Here is a 20,357-nt window from a genome sequence, read left to right as displayed (position 1 = left end):
CTTAAAATGGACTCCATGCTGAAGGACAGTTATATGGCTAGCTTTTCTTACCCTCCTGATTCTATTCCAATTGCGGATCTTATCGAGTCCAAGTCTGCATCTTCAAGACATCTGATATCATCTTCTTTAAAACATCACAGTCCTCAGTCATATGACATTCTTGAAGCTCCTAATGGCACAGGTAAAATGAAATTTAAGTTTTTATTTCTATATGTTTTTAGCTACGATCCTCTACCCAAGTAGATGGGCACTCTTCCTCCTTCAACTCTGCAATACGTAAACCTGATGAAGACACCGATACGGCGTCGAAAAATGTTATAAAACCGTTTTAGCTCATAAATACTGAAAAGTTCAACTCTCCTTTCATATATCCATTTTTCACTTGGAAGCACGCCCAACACCCTGTAACTACATGGGTTCAATACTTGTTTTGAATGTCATAATTTAGGAAATTCTATAGTCTCATCTCATTGCCAGTGTGGATTTGATGGGTTTTCACCGACTTCTGGTGAGAATTTTGTGTTAAAAGCACCTTTTTTATAAATATTTTTACTTGTACAATACTTATTTCATCCACTTTATATTGGCCATTCCATTACATTTTGGAATTGCCATTAAATCTGTGCAAAATTCATCACAATGTTTCACATCTCTTTTAAGAATGTCACACAGCACTGACAACAATAAAAGCTTTGGAAACTTTACATAATGATGACAAAATGTTGCATGACATTGAGCGGGTTTGTTACGGCAGGTGTAGAGCAAATGTGGGACAATTTGTTTTGACATTTGAAATGTTGCACTTCTTAAATGCTATTTACCTAAGTGCACTACAGGAAAGTTGACTGCTTGACCTCTAGTCAGTCATGGATTGGCTACCATCCAAGGATTCGCACAACACCCCCAATAAGTCTGAACAAAGTAAAAGACTGCCCAAGAAACCCTCCACAATTCTAGTGCAATTTTTTTCAGGTTCCCACAAAAAATGTATGAATATGCTGAACATATTGGGGGTCATTTACTAAGGGCCCGATTCGCGTTTTCCCGACGTGTTACCCGAATATTTCCGATTTGCGACGATTGTACCTGAATTGCCCTGGGATTTTGGCCCACGCGATCTGATTGTGGCGCATCGGCGCTGGCATGCACGCGACGGAAATCGGGGTGTGTGGCTGAACGAAAACCCGACGTATTCGGAAAAACCGCCGCATTTAATAACCGAAAATGTGTCGCTTGGGAAGCGCTTACCTTCACCTGGTCCAGCTCGGTGATTTTCAGCGCAGCAGCGCCACCTGGTGGACGGCGGAGGAACTACCTCCATAAATCCCGTCCGGACTCGAATCCTGTTCAGAGAACGTGCCGCTGGATCGCGAATGGGCCGGGTAAGTAAATCTGCCCCATTCTGTGTAAATATAATTTCCCTTTTGTGATGAAGAGGAATAATTGTTGCCTTGGTGCTTGTCTCACCTGGTAAGAGACCTAAAAACCCCAGAAATGAGACCATATTTACAATGAATCTTCTGCCCACATTATTGAAAACAAGCTATGCACCTGCCACTTCGCTGCCAGAGTGGTTTGTGGATGAGTCCCTAGGGGGCATTCCCTGTAGCATGCTGTGCTGCATAGTGATAATGATTTAAAACTAGGTTCCTTAAAAATGGATCTTTACATGGATTTTATAATGAAAAGTTTAACTTTGACATTTCAACAAAACAGCCCTTGTGTCTGCACTGAAGACTCTGCAAGAAAAGATTTCCCGGCTAGAAATTGAGAAATCTAAAGCCCAGAGCCACTTAACAAGGCTGCCCGTGGAGACAGCGGAACATAAGAAGGTTTGGTTTATCAAAGGGAAGAGTGACTCTGCTCAGCATGAAGCTGACAGACAGAAAAATGGTGAGCACTGTGTTTGGGTGTTGTCATATTTCTTGGGAATAAAGTATTTGGGGGAGATTTATTAAAACTCTTGGAGCAGAACTGTTCTAGTTGCCCATGGCAACCAATCAGAGCTCAGATTTCTGGAACAGTTTTCCCTCAGAAACGTCATGATAAATCTCCCCCTTTGTTTTTATATGCCATACTTTGCTTTAGTTGTTTTTAATATAGAACAACAAGGCTAAAGTGAATCGTAGAATGTTATCCCAAGCTTCCCATGCAAGATTGCAGATGCTATGTGTTTACTTAAAGAGAACCCATCGGGCAAATTAACCCACCAAACTAAATATATTTTCATACACTGCTATTAGAAAGCATTGCCTCTATCCCTTCATTGTCCCTCTACATGCCTGCAAACTTAAGCAATGAGGTCCTAAAGTTGTATGCAAATGACCTGTGAGATGTCCAATGAGTCATTATCATATTCAAGCTGTCCAGCCTATTCATGAGTGGGAGGCACAGCCACACCCCCAGTGATTGACTGTCAGCCTGTATAATGGTGTAATGGCTCCTCCATGTGCTTCCTGGTGCTGGTGCCCCCTGCAGCCTGTGTGTGTATAGGAGAGATTCAACAGCTCCAGGCAGCCATGCTATAGCAGACCATGTCAGATACTTGTGTAGCTGATGTCTGTGTCTCTGTGTATTAGGAGTATGCAGCATGTCAGAAGATAAAGCACAGACACCGGCAATACTTTACTATACATTACACAGACATGAGCAGGGGGAAGAGAGGGGAGGGATAACAGGGGTGACATCACTGCCTCTGACCATGTGACCAGCCTCATTTACATAATAAAGAAACATATTATTTTACAATGATTAGTGTATGAATTCACTAGATAAAGGCTGGGATGGAATCCTTGTGAGCTGCTCCAACAGGTAGTGGTGACAGGACTAGTGACATAGAGCTGATAACAGGTGTCCTTTAAGTGAAGAACAGAAACAAGAAATCCACCTTTTAGAACCAGAAAGTCACAGAGGTTGTCTAGTAGAACAAAATTCTTGCAAATAATAGTCTACTTACAAATAAATGCTTTTCAAGTACATTATACTGCAATGAAAAATGTTCACAATTCTATAAAATTCAGAATTCTGTCATAAACAGATTGATAAGTCTACCCCAGTGTATGTATTACATTGAATCATATGTGCATGTTTCTCTTCAATATATTAGATGTTATTACCCAGCTAAATGCAGCTGAAGAACGCTGCTTGCTACTTGAGAAGCAGCTGAACTATATGAGGAAAATGGTTTTGCATGCAGAAGTGGATAAGAACACCATTATGGATCAACAGGTACCTTTTTTGTGCTGTGTACATTTTACATCATGGGCTATTGTTAGTGTGTTTTCTATCTCATTGGCTACATGGCTTCCAGGAGTCTCTAATATTACAGTAACTTGTCATTCGTGCAGTTAAATTATCATTGCTGATATTTACTAACCTAGACATATATTTGCTCTGCAGAGGTGAGAACAATTAAACTTAAGTGGTCTTCCTCAATGTATCCATAGACTTTTCTAAAGCAAGATAACATACAGGACAAGCTGGAAAAGCTTGAGTTGTTAGAGAAAGAATGTCTCCGACTTACAGCCACTCAGCAGATTGCCGAGGTAAGACAGGTTTTACCATTACTATCTAATAGTTTAAAGGAAACCTACCACTTGAAGTGGCAGGTTTCCGATGGCAATACCGAGCACCAGCTCAGGGTGAGCTGGTGCCGGAGCTTATTTTAGTTAGTGTTTTAAACCGCGGTATCGCGGTTTAAAACACTTTTTAAACTTTATAGCCGGCGCATGGAGGTACGCGCTCGGCGCTTACCATGCGCGCGGCTCTCATTCACTTCCTATGTAGCCGCGCGCACAGTAAGCGCTGAGCGCGTACCTGCCTGCGCAGGCTATAAAGTTTAAAAAGTGTTTTAAACCGCGATACCGCGGTTTAAAACACTAACTAAAATAAGCTCCGGCACCAGCTCACCCTGAGCTGGTGCTCGGTATTGCCATCGGAAACCTGCCACTACAAGTGGTAGGTTTCCTTTAAGTGTAAACTTGGTCAAGGCAGTCTTGAAATGCTCTAGAGATTTATCACAGTGACTAGTGCTGGTTGGTGAATCTTTAAACTTTTTTTATATCACCTGTTGATTTAACATTTTTTTTATAAAAAATACATCAAATTTAACTTTGGCAAAAAATGTTCTACAAACAGAAAATATTTACTTTCACAATTTGTAAATGTAATAGGTGAACTTTTAAGACTGTCACAACCAGCAAAATATAGTAAAATAACAGATTAAAAGGCAAAGGTACCCCAATAACCTATATATTTTTCGAGAGCAGGCGACAATGTGGCTGCATTTGCCTTGATTAACCGGTGACAGCCTGTACTACCCTCGTGAAAAACTCAAATTATTCTAAAAAATGCATTGAAAATGCATTATTTTTTATATACAGTATTTTTCGAACTATAAGGCGCACCGGAGTATAAGGCGCACCATCAATAAATGCCTGCTAAAACGTCTAGGTTCACATATAAGGCGCACCTGATTATAAGGGTGAATGACCAGCAGGTTGCAGACCTGTGCACAGTTCAAGGCAGCTGTTGTATGTAAGTATGGTTTATATATAAGGCGCACTGGACTATAAGGCGCACCTTTGATTTCTGAGAAAATCAAAGGATTTTTAGTGCGCCTTATAGTCCGAAAAATACGGTAAATCTCAAATAAAAGCTAGGGTTTCTGCACAATTAGGCATTTAAAAATAATAACACAAAGTGAGCAGATTTATAATACACCCCAATACATAACATCAACAAGAATTTACTCTCACAAAAAATGTTAAAACAAACACCATTTACAGGCGGTCCCCTACTTAAGAACACCCGACTTGCATACGACACCTAGTTACAAATGGACCTCTGGTAATTGGTAATTTACTGTACTTTAGTCTTAGGCTACAATAAACTGTTATAACAGTTATCACAGGTGGCTGCAATTTAAGCTTCATTGTTAATCCTGGTTCTGATGACAATCCAACATTTTTAAAATCCAATTGTTAGAGACCTAAAAATTACAATTATAGCCTAGCATAGGCTAACAATACTGCTAGCAACCATATGTATTCCAGACGAAGAATAGCTGGGCGTTTAGCCCTTACAGAATAATACAGGTCCTCTTCTGGCCGTCCATGTTCCAGCTCTGGCTCCCTGTCTCTACGTGGTGCTGTCACTGGAGCCATGGCACACACTATGATGCCAGGGAGTGACTTGCGTCTAACGTCACGAATAGAGCGACGGCAAAGCGTGGAGACAGGGAGCCGGAACATCGATGGCTAGAAGAAGATCTGCAGGTGGGGGGGGGGGTGGAGGTGGAGGCATCGGAAAGGGAGTACACTTTTTTTTTTTTTTGTTTCCTTATAGGCTGGGCATTCCTCTGGAAGGGGCTGCAGATTATATATTGGGGCTGGCAGGCTATATACTGGGGACAAGGGGCTTCTGGCTATATACTGGGGGGCATGCACAGACTGGCTATATACTAGGTGGAGGCTTGGACCAATGCAATTCCCACCCTAGGCTTATACGCGAGTCAGTAGTTTTTCCCAGTTTTTTGGTGTTAAATTTACTGTATATACTCGAGTATCAGCTGACCAATTGTAACACAAAAAAAACTGGAAAAAAAACTATTGACTCGAGTATAAGCCGAGGGTGGGAAATGCATTGGTCACAGCCCCCCCACCAGTTTATAGCCTGCCAGCCCCTGCCCCCCAATATAATGCCCCGCGGGTCCATCGTAGGCACCATGACGTCAGCCGCTAGCTGACATCATAGTGTGTGCTGGCGCACATAGTGCGGCTGACGTCACGATGCCGGCGATGGACCCCGCGTGGACACCGAGCCAGTGCCACAGCCGCGATGTATGGAAGAGGACCGCTTTTTGAGTACTTTTTTTTTTTTTTTTTTTTTTTTTACAGGTTTTTGAGGATGTTTCACATATATCCTTGGCTATACATATGCCACCCTGTGAGGACATATGAGATACGTCCTTGGAAGTGAAAGGGTTAAAGGGACTATCTGATATTTAGAATTGAGGTATAATGGTGGTCATTTACTAAGGGCCCAAATCAGTTTTTTCTTGCGGTTTTACCAGAATTTGTTTTGCGCTGATTTTCCCTGAGTTGCCCCAGGGTTTTGGGGCACGCAATCGGATTGCGCATCGGCGCCGGCGTGCACGCAACGGAAATCGGGGGATGTGGCCGCATGAAAACCCGACTGATTCGGAAAAACCACCGCATTTTAAAAAAATAAATACAATTTGTCGCTTCACACGGGCATACCTGCACCGGGCCTTCAGTGCATTCCGACGAACTACAGCGCAGCAGTGACACCTAGTGGACATCGGGGGAACTACTTTAGTGAATCGCCGGAAGACCCGAATCCTCCACACAGAGCGCGCCGCTGGATCGCAACAGGACCGGGTAAGTAAATCTGCCCCAATGTGTGTGCATTTCCTTGCCACAGAGTACAACATTTTCCTAACACATTTTCATTTGCACCACTCTCCAATCATCATCTATTTTATATGACATGTTGTGTACTATGCTTTGTATAATTTCTTAATATATAGTGGGGCTTAAAGGACACCTGTCATCAGGTCTCTGTCACTATTTCTGTCACCTCTACCTGTTGGAGCAGCTCACCAGGATCCCATCCCAGCCTTTATCTAGTCAATTCATACATTAATCATTGTAAAATCCTAATTTCTTTATTATGTAAATGAGGCAGGTCACATGGTCAGAGGCAGTGATGTCGCCCCTATTACCCTTCCCCTCTCCTCCCCCTGCTCATGTCTGTGTGTAATGTATAGTAAAGCATTGCTAGTGTCTGTGCTTTACCTGCTGACATGCTGCATCCTCCTAATACACATGTGTGATACACAGATATCAGCTACACAAGTACCTGACATGTTCTGCTATAACATGGCTGCCTGGAGCTGTTGTATCTCTCCTATACACACACAGGCTGCAGGGGAAGCACATCATTATACAGCCTCACATCATTATACAGGCTGTCAGTCATGCACTGGGGGCGTGCCTGTGCCTCCCACTCATGAATAAGCCGGACAGCTAATGACTCATTGGACATTTCACAGGTCATTTGCATACAGCTTTAGGACCTCATTGCTTAAGTTTACAGGCATATAGAGGGACAATGAAGGGATAGAGGCAATGCTCTCTAATAGCAGTTTATGAAAATATATTTAGCTTAGGGGGGTTATTTAGCCTGACGGGTTCTCTTTAAGTCGTGGCTTAAAATCAGGGAAAAAAACAACTATTTGGTAATTTGTGTCTTCCTCTTTGCCTCCTTTAGCTTGGTAATATTTCTTCTAAATGCCTGTCCCAGTGGCACGATCTCTGAAAATGTTGGAAATGTGGCTGCCTGACCCTTAGTAAATAAGTCCCATTGTGCTGTTTTGACTCATCTGGCACACCCTGGATGTTTGTTAGTCAGGCAGTTTGCATTACTTTTTATAAATCTGAGCCAATATGTCTTTTTCTTCTCCTATAGCCTCATTAGTGTTAATAATCTAATATGTAAAATAATAGCTTCTTGTCTGATGGCCAAAATTATTTTTTCCCCTCAGAGCAAAATTCATGAGCTGGAGGAAAAATTACATGCAGAGGAACAACATCGGAAATTAATACAGGACAAAGTATTCCAGGTTAGTTTCCCACTGTCAAGAAATGAGCTTCTATAAGTTCTCTTCATTCGAACAGTATATTTTATGGAGCTAAAAGTGTCTTTTGTCACATATTGAACATGGAGTATACTGCAACAGTGCAAGCAAAATGGCAAATGTATGAAAAGGATCCTAGCTGCAGAGCCTGCACATTTAGGCCAGACCTCCCTTAGTTCATTATAACTTTCGATGAATGGCCTTTGTTATGGCTCTATGAAAGCAGTATTTATAATATGAAGAAGCATGGCAAATGGTGACACAACAAGCCTCCTTTCAATTCTTTTGGTATGTTTTTTTCCTTTATTTTGGTGCCTTGGATGTATGAAAGTTGCAAATTTTTGCTAAGTTGCAATATTATGTGCGCCTAGAGGAGATTAATGAGAAGTGTCTGAGAGCAGCACTGTTCTAGTTACTCATAGAAACCAATCAGAACTCTGTTTCAATTTTATAAACCGCTGTGGGAAAATGAAAGATGACCTCTGATTGGTTGCTGTTGCCATCGACAACTAGAGCAGATCTGATCTCAGACACTTCAAATGCATTTTCCCCATAAACTTCAGTGCTGAGCAGATGAAGGCAATACAATGGTATGGATAGCTCAAGACTCTTCGACTTTTGTGCATCTTTTTTTCTTTTTTTTTTCCCCCAAAGTTGCAAAAATATTCAAACTCAAATGCCAAACATATTACATTCTAAAATAAATTAAACAAGCCCAAAACCCAAGATAAGTACAAAAACAGGACTAAGTTGTGCCAGAGTTCCAGTGGATTACAGTTTTTGTTACTTAATTGCAAACATTTTTTAGGAAAATGTACAATTTGAACAGCATTCTATGTGGTTTTTGAGCCTGTGTATTTATACAATTGTGTGTATATATATATTTTTATCCAGTTTTATACAAGTGAACAATCATCTAATAGTTTCAATGGTTTCTTTTGTAGAAGACCGACTGGATGTAGAAATTTCACTAGTATTACATGAAGAGTAAAGTTTTAGAAAATAATTCCATCAATTAGTTTTTTCCTCTGCATTTTGGATCTCTGTATGTATTTGCATAATAAGTGTTTTACAATAAATTAGTATCACAGGGAAAAGGACATAATGATAGAAAATGTTGGATTCAACTATTGACATGACTAGGTTAGTTCCCTGAACACCCGTCACACTGATGTCATAGAAATTATAGGGTGCTATGGAACAATGAGGCCAGAGTCTTCTTCTAACAGAGGCTGAGTCAAATGGCTGAGTGCCTGTCTGAAGCTTTGCTGTAGGGAAAATAAAAATTAAACAAGCCCAAAACCCAAGATAAGTACAAAAACAGGACTAAGTTGTGCCAGAGTTCCAGTGGATTACAGTTTTTGTTACTTGATTGCAAACATTTTTTAGGAAAATGTACAATTTGAACAGCATTCTATGTGGTTTTTGAGCCTGTGTATTCATACAATTTGTGTATATATATTTTTATCCAGTTTTATACAAGTGAACAATCATCTAATAGGTAAATACGGTTTCAATGGTTTATTTTGTAGAAGACCCACTGGATGTAGAAATTTCACTAGTATTACATGAAGAGTAATGTTTTAGAAAATAATTCCATCAATTAGTTTTTTCCTCTGTATTTTGGATCTCTGTATGTATTCGCGTAATAAGTGTTTTACAATAAATTAGTATCACAGGGAAAAGGGCATAATAATAGAAAATGTTGGATTCAACTATTGACATGACTAGGTTAGTTCCCTGAACACCCGTCACACTGATGTCATAGAAATTATAGGGTGCTATGGAACAATGAGGCCAGAGTCTTCTTCTAACAGAGGCTGAGTCAAATGGCTGAGTGCCTGTCTGAAGCTTTGCTGTAGGGAAAATAAAAATGTTAAAGAAAAAGATTTTCTTAATGTACCAAATATTACCTCTTTCATAGCTGGAAACTGTCCCAGAAAGGAACACAATCCTGTTATCAGCATCTGGTGAAAATACTTCCCAGAAGAAAGTACAGAACAAGAAGCCATTGCAGGTGATTTTCTATACTGCCTATATTTTATGTATTGCTATATTTCCAATGCAACATTGCCAACCAGTTTATCCCTATAGTGTTTAGTTAACATGAGAATGACTGTGTTACAAAATACTTCTATGCCCCATAAAATAAGAATTATAGAGCATCTTTTCTTGAAATTGTGCCATTGCTCTATAATATTTCCTGAATGTTTACAACTAGTTTGGCTAAAATTTTCATTACACTTAGTAGAGTCAGATGGGTAATATGGCTGATATGTATTTACTTTATGAAAGGTGGCTGACAATTCTTTGTGGTTCTAGAATAAATCCACTGTGACATTAAAAAAACTTATTTTGTATAGAAGAAAGCTGCTACAAGTAAAAGTGGTACTTCTGAGCAAAATATTTCTGTGAAAGCTGGAGATCTACCATTTGTAGCTGGAAAGGTGAGTTTATTATTTTTGTGTTCTAGAATGGAGTAGCACCTTCTTTCTGGTAAACTAAGTCCAGTTCTTTTGCTTTTAAAGTCTACCAGTACAAGCCATTCTCTTAGTGCAAATGTTCAGAGTGTTCTTCATATGATGAAGCATCGAAGTCTGAGCCCAGCCGTCACCCAGCAACGCTCAAGATCTGCAGGACGCAAGCCATGTCCTCGGATTGTAGGAGCCAGCAGAACCCCAGTATCCTATACTGCACAATCTTCTGGGGACAGCCTGACTGACTTACTGCTAGACCTTCAAGGCGAGTTAGAACAAATGAGCTTGTGAGTAACTGTTGAGCTTTCTTAGTAATAAAACACCCATAAGTGTACTATACTTGTTTTAGCAATTACTACATATACTCTGTCTATCGATATTTCATCTTATCCAGGAGCCTTTGGTGCTTTTGCTTCTGAAATAAAAACAAAATCGCGCTATATTTGTTGTGTTGCAGTGACTCCTGTTTCTTTTTTTCTGTGTTTCTTTTTAAGTGACCATCAGGAGCTGCTAAAACAGATAAATGATACGCAGGACAATGATTTGCGTGAAGACTTAGAGCGTGAAATGGATTTCCTTGTCAAACAAATGGAAACTAAAAGTGACCAAATACTTAAGCTGAAGAGACATCAAGCAAATGTAAGAATAAACTGGTCAAGTTTTTTTTTTTCTGTTGAATTGCCTTTGTTGATCTTGGCAACCAAAAAGCTAATCAGAGACTTAACTAGAATTGATTGGGCCCAATATCAAACTTTTGTGTGGGGCCCCCCCTTTGTGTACATTTTGATGTGCCAATATACTCGGCACCACTGCGAAAAGTTACCCTTCAGGAGGAGTGAACATCGACAGCAGTAACGTTCTGCAGATGCAGGGAATGGGCCATATCATTACATTCTATTAAACCTATACTTTTTTCCCAGCAGGATGGGAAAGTGCAGTCTTCTACACTATTCCATGCAGTGTTTCCTGCTGAACGCTATATATATTGAGTAGACATTGGCCAAAATAAGGCTTCACCTGCTTGTATATGTACACTATTGACACGTTCAGCATATGTCATTGAGCTTTCCAGGTCTATATGTTGAACATGTTAAATAAAGAAAAAAAAGAAGACCTGAAGAACGTAACCTGATTCAGTCCCACCTACCTATTAATGAATAGATGTGATCATATTGGTGATTTTAATAATCACCTTAATACAAATGCTTATATGCCTCACGCACGGGTAAATGATTACATACAACAATTTTATACACATCACACTTTATTCGGAAACACTAAAGCTACACTTTACATAAATTCACAACAAGGCTAAATTCAAATGTTGCGCTTGAATTTTGTCTTTAAATGAATGTCAAGCAAATTGGGAATAATTCCTCCCCAAATGCAAAAGTGGAGGACCTGTATCTTGAGGGCAGAGCACATGGGCCACATCATGGAATACACGCTTGATCAGAGCACAGGGGGCCACAGTCTGGAATACACCCACTGTGGGCAGAGCACAGGGGGCCACAGTCTGGAATACACCCACTGTGGGCAGAGCACAGGGGGCCACAGTCTGGAATACACCCACTGTGGGCAGAGCACAGGGGGCCACAGTCTGGAATACACCCACTGTGGGCAGAGCACAGGGGGCCACAGTCTGGAATACACCCACTGTGGGCAGAGCACAGGGGGCCACAGTCTGGAATACACCCACTGGGGGCCTTACATATGGCAAAAGGTAGAGCGAGCATGCTCTATCTTTTTTCCAGCAATGGCACAGTGTGTGCGCTCATCTTACCATGAACTTACAATGCACTTCTATGGCAGCCATATGCTAGCTGCTTTTGGTACGCGTACGGCGTATGGCTAGCGTACGGCCGCCATAAACGTTCATGTGAAAGGGTCCTTACACAGTATTAACTGCAGCATACTCCCTTTTGAAACAGTACCTTTTCTTCTTTCCTGTTGATCAAAAAATAGCCCACCACCAATTCCCAGAACAATTACAAAAAGGGTCAGTTCACTAAGAGATGAGGAAAAACCTGTCTTCATCATAAAGTGCTTTATTGTGTGCCCTAGTACCTCACAGCAGGTTCACAACTTCACATACACTTAGCCTCAGAAAGATCTCTATTTCTACTTCCACAGTACATTCCCTTCTGGCAGTAATCTTAATGTGAACAGCCAGTTCCACAGTGCTGTTTTCTGCTCCTGTTGGGGAACCTGGTAACAAAGATCAGTACTGAATGTCCAGTCATCAATATAAATTAAAAAATACTTGTATTTTTAAGTAATCCTTGGTTTTCTTGGTTGACAAAAAAGTATTGAAAAGCTTCTCTGACCCAACTGTGTGATATCTAAAAATAAAAAAGTTCCATGACCAACTGTTGCTAACTTTGAATTGCAGCAGTTGGACAATTTCCCATAATCTATGTACAAAGATATATGGCTTTCAAATGTGTTTTTGTTCTTTCAGGTTATAAGACTTAAAAAAGCAGCTCGGTCAATGAAGAAACTGTCTTCTAATGCTAGACGAGCTGTTGCTGGAGAGGCTTGCAAAGCAGATCTACCGGCCACCCCAAGAAGAAAGGAAATTCCAGCGACTACAAAGAAAAAGGAAGAAACTCCATCAAAAAGCACAACCCCTAACAGCATAGCTGCTCTCCAACTATTAAAAAATGTCCAAAAAATTCAAATGACGTTAAAGAAAGATGACATCATGTGGGAGAAATGACTTCTTAAGATTATCACAGCATTCTATTTATGTGTGTGTTTACATAAAGTTTGCCTGTATTTATTCTGGTGATTTTTGGGTGTCTACGTAATTTTGATATTTCAAATAAAGATTTGTAATTTTGTGTAAATCCTTTTTGTCCCAGACTCTTTTGTTTTTTAATTGATTTAATGACTTACAAGATTTGCAGAATAGAATTCTGGGGTCAAGAAATTTATATTATATATATAATATTACGGTATCGGCAGAGTTTTTCAGCACAAAAACTGTGCAGCCACCCCACCACCCACCCACTACTGATTAAATGCCCCATTCAGCCCTGCGATGTATAAAAAAATTAAACTAGCATACTCTCCTTTCAGCACTCCCCAGTGCTGAATGGCGAGGCATTTCATCAGTAGGATGGGGCTTGCTGCGTGGGGCATTTCATCAGTGGGGGGTTGGTTACATCAGGCATTTCATTGTGGGAGGACTGGCTGCAGAGGGGCATTACATCATTGGTGGTTGGCTGCATGGGGTATTTAATCAGTGGGGGCTTTGGTTGCATGGGACATTTCATTGGGGGATGGCTGGCTGCAGGGGACATTTCATCAGTGGGGGGGCTTGCTGCAGGGGGCATTTCATCAGTGGGGGGGTGGCTGCAGGGGGCATTTCATCAGTAGGAGGGAGAATTGTGTTTCTAGGTGCTAGAGAACCAGAGATATTCACCTTTTAAAGTGAAAATTTGGGGTGCGATTTTTATATATAAAGATCCCTCCTGACTGCACTTTAACAGTTAGTATCTGCGGTTCCCTGGCACTTGAAAAAGAAGTGAGATTCTAGGTGACACAAATCTGAAGTTCTAGCCCTCTGAAGAATTTGAAGAGGCTGCACACAGGAGCTGCTCACACCTCCAAGATAATGTAAATATTTGCTTTATATGTTGCAAAATTTTGATAAAGGGTAATGTTAACTAATGCAGTTTTCCCCAACCTTGTTGTATCTGGGGACCGGCTACACTTAAATTTTTTTTCCAGGGACTGGGGCCAAGTAACCCTCTTACCATGGTCATTGGAAAAATTATTTTGTGTGCCCCATAAATACTTCATATCTAACCCGACCCATATCCTGGAGCCCTTGGTCTACACTGTCCCCTATCCTGAGCCCCCCATATAGTGCCCTTTTTCCTGTGCTCCCCCACCCAATGCAACGTCCCAATCAGTGGCCCCCACCCAATGAAATGTCCCCAGCAGATTCCCCTACCAAATGAAATGTCACCAGCTGAGCTCTCCAATACAATGTTACCAGCAATGCTCCCCCACTAATGAAATGCCCAGCAGTGTTCCCCACCCCATTAAATGTTCCCAGCAGTGCTCTCCCCCATAAAATGTCCTAAGCAGTGCTCCTCCCATTAATTAAATGCCACAACGGAGGACCCATAAAATTCCCCCAGCAGTGCTTCCCCCATGAATTGTCCACAGCAGTGCCCCCCCCTGAAATGCCCCCAGCAGTACTCCCCCCCCTTATAAAATATCCCCAGCAGTGCCCCCCAACAATGAAATGTCCACAGAGGAAGCCCTATAAAAATAATATAGACAACATTTACCTCTGGCGCTCCTCTTCACCATGTAGCCTCGGCTTCTAATCATTTCAGGTTCCGGGCAGTGTGGGCATCAGCATAAAATGAGCCTCGGCTTCTAATGTACCCCGCCTTCTTATGATCTCAGTTTCTGGGCAATGCCTCCGCTTCTAACGTGCCTCAGCTTTTAATCATCTCCGGTTCCAGGCAGAGGCATAAAATGCTTCCCCTCATAAAATATCTTAAGCAGTTCTCCCCTATTAATGAAATGCCCCCAGCAGTGCTCCCCCCCATTCATGAAATGCCTCCAGCACTGCTCCCCCCTCCCATGAAATGTCCTCAGCAGTGGCCCCATAAAAATAATGTAGACAACACTTACCTCTGGCGCTCCTCTTCACCGTGTGGTCCCGGCTTCTAATTATCTCTGGTTCCGGGCACTGTGGGCAGAGGCACGTCTATTCTTTCTGCCCATGCGCACCTGCTATACTTAAGCCATGTCGTCGGCTCATGACTTCATAGCGGGAGCGTGTGGGCAGACGGCAGAGATTTGTCTTTGCCCGGAACCTGAGGAGAGATGAAGTTGGACCCGTCGGGTGAAGAGGAGCGCTAGAGGTAAGTACCAGTATTTTTTTAACATTTTTTTTTTTAAGTTGAAGTTACCGGTCTTGGGCCACTGAACTAGTGATTTGTAAAGCGCTACGGAATTTTATTATTATTCATGTTATTAGCCTTTTTCTACCCAGAACAATCTGAGAACTCACTTGCTCTCTGATTCTCATATATTGAGCAATGTTTTTTTAATGTAAATTTAGTGAAATGAACATTCACTCCTCTTTGATATTAATGTGGATAAATATTAACACCATGACCCAGAACATGTCTGGGTTATATGTAACACGAAAGACATGCCTACAATCCTGAATAAAGTTTTTATTTCACACCATCCTCCATTATTTACACCTATGTTATGGCGTTCTTACTCAAATTCTTATGAAACGCAACAGGTTCCCTTTTTGCATGGTTAATAAAATGGTGCACATCTGAAAGGGGCTTTTGTTATCTCATTATCTTGGTTTATGGATATATAGTTTTTATTTTAGTTACATTGTGTAAGGGAGGGTAAGATAATGGGGCTTATTTACTAAGGGTCTGCGGAGCGCACTTTCGTGGGATTTTGGAAATTTTCGGGATTTGCACCGCTGAGACAACTATTTAGAAGGGGATTGTGTCGCATGCGATCAGATTTTGGCGCAGCGCCTTTCATGCTTCAGAAATGGGGGGGGGGGCGTCGGACGATTCAACTGATTCGGACTGAGCGCACGATTTAATATTCAAATTGTGTCGCAACCAATGCCCTTACATGCACCAGGAAGAAGAAGGTTAAGGTGGACCTGAGCGGGGAAGCGACAGATGCAGGATGCAGGCACACAATCTTTGTGAATCGCGGCACAGTGCATTGTCGTCGGACAATGAACTTCGGGTGAACTCCGTCGGCCGGGTAAGTAAATGTGCCCCAATATATCTGTGTGAAGCTCAGTGCAATTTTATGCAAAAAATGTTTGGCACCCCCTGTGGTTTTAACATTCCCTTTGCAGCATTTTTTGGTGAAAATACACATGTGGGGTATGTATGGACTCCTCACATCTTATTGTTTTTAGGAAATTACATTATGTTCGGGTTTAGTGTAATTCTTTATAATTCTTTTGGTTATATTTGTACACGTCAATATGATAAAAATTGCTCTGACCAATAAAGTGACAAAATTTCCAGAAGTACCTGGCAGGGAAAGGGTAACAGGACAAAATGAATGGTACATCAATATCTCAATAGTAGAACAGTCACAGAGCACCACAGGCTCCAGCACAGGAAAGACCAACTACCAACACTTGAGCATTGATTGTCATATAGTGGTGAGAATCAGTCACTTTGTTCTCCATTAATAAAGACATAAAAAGTAGAGGAAAGAAAAGCGAGCAGAAAGGACACAGATGGGAATGTGAGAATCTACAACATAGGCCTACAAGTCCTCCCTGCTACAATCTACAATATCTGACCATTGGAACAGCGCTTCCTAGCCATAGAGCGGTCCAGTTACTCCACAAGACAATGAATGAGTAAAAGCTATTTTTGTCAACAGACATTAACTCTTCCATCCTCATTATTATTAACTCTTAAACAATCAACAATTCTCTCCATGGAGTGGACAGTCCAATATCGAAAAGAAAAACGTCACTCACCGAAATCAAATGCAGGAACGCTTTATTGAAGGGAAGGTATCAGGACAGGGGTGATGCACATCATAGATAGGCGACGGGCCATTTCGCGCTGTAAGCGCTTTCTCAAGCCTCGGATATCGCAAGATCTCAGGAGGCAGGTATTATACCCACCACGAGCGCGCGTAGTCCTAGCAACGAGACACAACAACCATAAAAGTACAATGTATCATGGTTGCCGACAACGGGCACGTCAATGGTAAGTCACAATTAACAATAAGAAAACATGATACATAGTTTAAGTGAAGGCCACTTATTTTGAAATATAATGCTTTAGGGCCAATGGGTCTGAATGATAGAAATGACTTGAGTGTGAATTATGCATCCTAGCTCACAAGTTTGGACGTGCACCCCCCAGTGGAACTTGTTTTGTGCCGGTTTGTATGTGCAGCTGTTGCTGTCGGACTTGGACATTGCTGTTTGCCTGTGATCAGGTGGTGCCGGTCATTCTGCCTCTACGGTTTCCTATCCATTGAGTGGGCCTGCCCTAATGGGAGAAGTGTGGCATCCAAAAAGTGTTTGAGAAGACCCTTATTTATCCTCGTAATCAAGTCCAGAAGCAGTGACAAAAGGGCCACCTGGAGAATCATTGTAATTCAGCTGCTCTCAACCCACCAATAAGGTGGGCCTAAAGATTCTGGGCAACCCTATGTACCATATATAGTCGAGTATAAGCCGAGGCCCTTAATTTTACCACCAAAAACAGGGAAAACCTATTTACTAGAGTATAAGCTGAGGGTGGGAAATGCATTGGTCACAGCCTCCCAGTATGTAGTAAGCAAGCCCCCAGTAGTATACAGCCAGACCCCTTTAGTATACACCCATCCCCCTGTAGTATACAGCCAGCCAGCCCCCAATTTGCCCAGCACTTAAAAAAAAAAATATTTACATACTCACCTTTGGGTCCCGATGTTCGTCGATCCCCATGGTTCCTCTTCTGTCTGCTTTAACAGTCGGCAGAGACACCGGCAGAGCGCATGGCCGCGTTTTTACAGAAGACGGGAGAGGAGCCGCAGGGACTGGAGCATTGCGGAGAAGACAGAAGATGAGCCGTGCCGAGCATCAGGAAGCCGCACTGGGCATCGGGTGTACGGAAGGTTAGTTTGCAAGTTTTTTTTAATTGACTCGTGTATAAGCCGAGGTGAGGTTTTTTTGCACATTTTTTGTGCTGAAAAACTCGGCTTATACACTGGTATATACGGTAATCCTGGGTCATCCCAGGATCTTCTTAAAGGGATAGCACAGGGCACCCAGAATCTTAGGGATAGACTGGGTACTGCCCTTATAATTGAGTACTGGCTCAGAGTCCATATTCCTAATGCTCACCACTGGAGCTTGGTAAGTCACAACCGTTTATTATTATTTATCTCTAGCTGTTTTGCCTAAGGCCCTCTACTTTGGCATACTTTATTGTGTGGTTTAATAGTATTTTTGTGGTGGCACTGTGCTACAACTGTCCTACAGCAGGTGGTGTGTGCAAGAAATATGGAGGGAGAGACTGATGTACTGGTTCTCCCTGGGGCAACCCCTGAGTGTCTGTAACATAAGTCCCTGGGTAATGGATGGGGGAGCCCGTGGTGGCAGACAGCTGTATCCAGGGATCAGACAGGGGAAACGTTGTGCAAATCAACTCACTGTTCTTTATTGAACAACAGGTAGCAGGCAACGGGCCTAAACGGTCAATAGCAGATTCTGGTACTGGAGTGGTCGTGGAGAGTTGTCCTCAGGAATAATGCACCAGCCTGGCAGTAGATGCAGGCTTGGAGAATTTGGATGGAGCTGTGTCCAAACTGTGGAAACTGCAGCTCCGGATTAGAGTCTCCTGACTCTGGTACTGGGATTGTGTTTTGTGCTAGTACTGTGTACTGAACACTATCTCTCTCTTCACTCAGCCCATGTGGTCTGGACTGCTGGCAGACTCTAAAGAGGCTTGTGGTAAAGAGTCCTGATGGTAAGAACATGTGCTCTCAAAAAGACCTGTGCTTCCACTGCCCAGGGGTTTACACTCCCTGTGGTCAGGTGGCAGCACCTCTCCAATCACACTCCAGTTTACAATACAGCCAACTCATTGGATAACATCATAAACCCACTTAACTATGGCCTGTTCAGGGAGAATCTACAGCTGCAATTAGCTAATGACCCAGTGCTAGAGACTTACTAGGGGGTTCATGACTCCCTCTGACAGTTCCTAACCTGGAGAAGGCGCTAATCGCATCTACCAGCCTGCCTATGTATTGGAAGGGGTGATGCAACTGTTTTTTGTAAGTGAATACTCCTTGATAAGTCTCTTAAGGGGAATTGTTTCCAAAATAAGTTTGCAGGAGTTACTTCTGTTCTGGTATCTTAGTGACTCTGCAAGCGTAACAGCACCTGAAAACTAATACAGCAGAATAAGTCCTTATTGCTCAATAGCCCTCTGTCTCTTCTGCTCCCTCCATTTGCCCATACAACAAGAATCATTCACACATACGGACATGTCCACCCAGAACTATTCTATTAACTTTCCTATACTTCACTTTTTCATGAACTACAATCTTTTTTTCCGACTCAATCACTTGAATGTGTATTGTTTCCAAAACTGACCTGTCTCTGCGCATGCGCGGGTCGCTCCGGGGGTGCGAGTGACCATGCGCGGGCGTTTTTGGCCTGTGCACATACGCGCATGGAGCATCGGGGGCATGGTGGTATGGTGCAGGGCGCGCTTATTTAATTTGTGCTGTCGGACCTCACACATAGACCCACTGGTCCTGCAAGGCCGTGTACGGGGACGCTGCATTTTGGGCCCCCACAGCCCCAACCTAACCACTGGTTCTTACCCACGATTCAGACCAAGGTAAGAGGACAATATCTTAGCGCTTTTCGCTTCCCCTTCATTTTGGGCCCCTTGATATTTGTTGGCATATGAAACTCACTAATTGCAAACTCCTTTTATAATAGAGACCATCCACCCCTGTGTCTCCCGCCTAAAGCAAGGTACGACTGCTTAATATTGACACTGGAAATCTATTATACCACCCATTTGCCTTTGGGTGTCTTGGTCTACTGATTGAAACAATGTTTTATGATTGTTCTCACTAGGGACTCTTTTGGCGCACTAACGCATCGCGTTAGTTGAATATGAATAGTGTGTTTGGTGACATATGCTGCTGAGCCCACAGGGTGAGCAACGTACTAGTTCCTCAGTTTTGCTATCTGTATACTTTGAACATTAAGGCCACCCAGCTCATGTTCTGCAAATGTCTATTTCTCTCCTAGAGGGGGTTCATGCACAAAGGATTCTGCTTTGAAGCAGTTTTTTGTATTGTATTTTATATGTATGTTGAGACTTCAGTAAAAGTTACGTTTTAGATCACTTCTTTGTATGTATTTTTTGTTTCCAAAACTGGGTCAATTTTTGTGTTTTTTGTCTGTTCTGGTATCTCAGTTACTCTGCAAATGTAACATAGCACCTGATAACTAATACAGCAGAATAAGCCCTCCAAAAGCTCAATAGCCCTCATTCCCTTCTGTGCCTGCTATTTGCCCATAAAACAGGTATCATCCACCTGTAGGGACATGTCCACCTAGAACTATCCTCCTACCTTTTCATCACCTCCCTTTTTCACAAACTTCAATCTTTTTTCTCACCCAATCACTCTACTGGGACTTCCCTAGTCAAAGCCTCTAAAGA

The 20,357-nt window shown here is 42.1% G+C and overlaps 1 protein-coding gene across 5 annotated transcripts in view; it reads left to right on the top strand.

Annotated features, from left to right (window-relative positions):
• Positions 1 to 12,986, top strand: part of CEP57L1 (centrosomal protein 57 like 1) — a 90,246-nt gene extending 77,260 nt beyond the window's left edge. For 4 of the 5 annotated variants that reach the window (XM_072141830.1, XM_072141828.1, XM_072141832.1 and 1 more), the window contains exons 2-11: positions 1 to 181; positions 1,717 to 1,893; positions 3,107 to 3,228; positions 3,447 to 3,545; positions 7,568 to 7,645; positions 9,585 to 9,677; positions 10,024 to 10,107; positions 10,189 to 10,424; positions 10,632 to 10,776; positions 12,599 to 12,986. In XM_072141830.1, coding sequence (XP_071997931.1) covers positions 1 to 181; positions 1,717 to 1,893; positions 3,107 to 3,228; positions 3,447 to 3,545; positions 7,568 to 7,645; positions 9,585 to 9,677; positions 10,024 to 10,107; positions 10,189 to 10,424; positions 10,632 to 10,776; positions 12,599 to 12,856 — 1,473 coding nt within the window. In that variant the 3' untranslated portion in view covers positions 12,857 to 12,986. The remainder of the gene's footprint in view (positions 182 to 1,716; positions 1,894 to 3,106; positions 3,229 to 3,446; positions 3,546 to 7,567; positions 7,646 to 9,584; positions 9,678 to 10,023; positions 10,108 to 10,188; positions 10,425 to 10,631; positions 10,777 to 12,598) is intronic. The other variant, XM_072141829.1, reaches the window with a different exon arrangement.
• Positions 12,987 to 20,357: the final 7,371 nt, after the last annotated feature.

This window comes from Engystomops pustulosus, chromosome 3 (genome assembly GCF_040894005.1).
Source record: "Engystomops pustulosus chromosome 3, aEngPut4.maternal, whole genome shotgun sequence".
In the NCBI taxonomy this organism is placed as follows: Eukaryota; Metazoa; Chordata; class Amphibia; order Anura; family Leptodactylidae; genus Engystomops; species Engystomops pustulosus.
The sequence above is the reverse complement of the archived record's forward strand: the minus strand, read 5'-3'. Positions and strand labels throughout refer to the sequence as shown.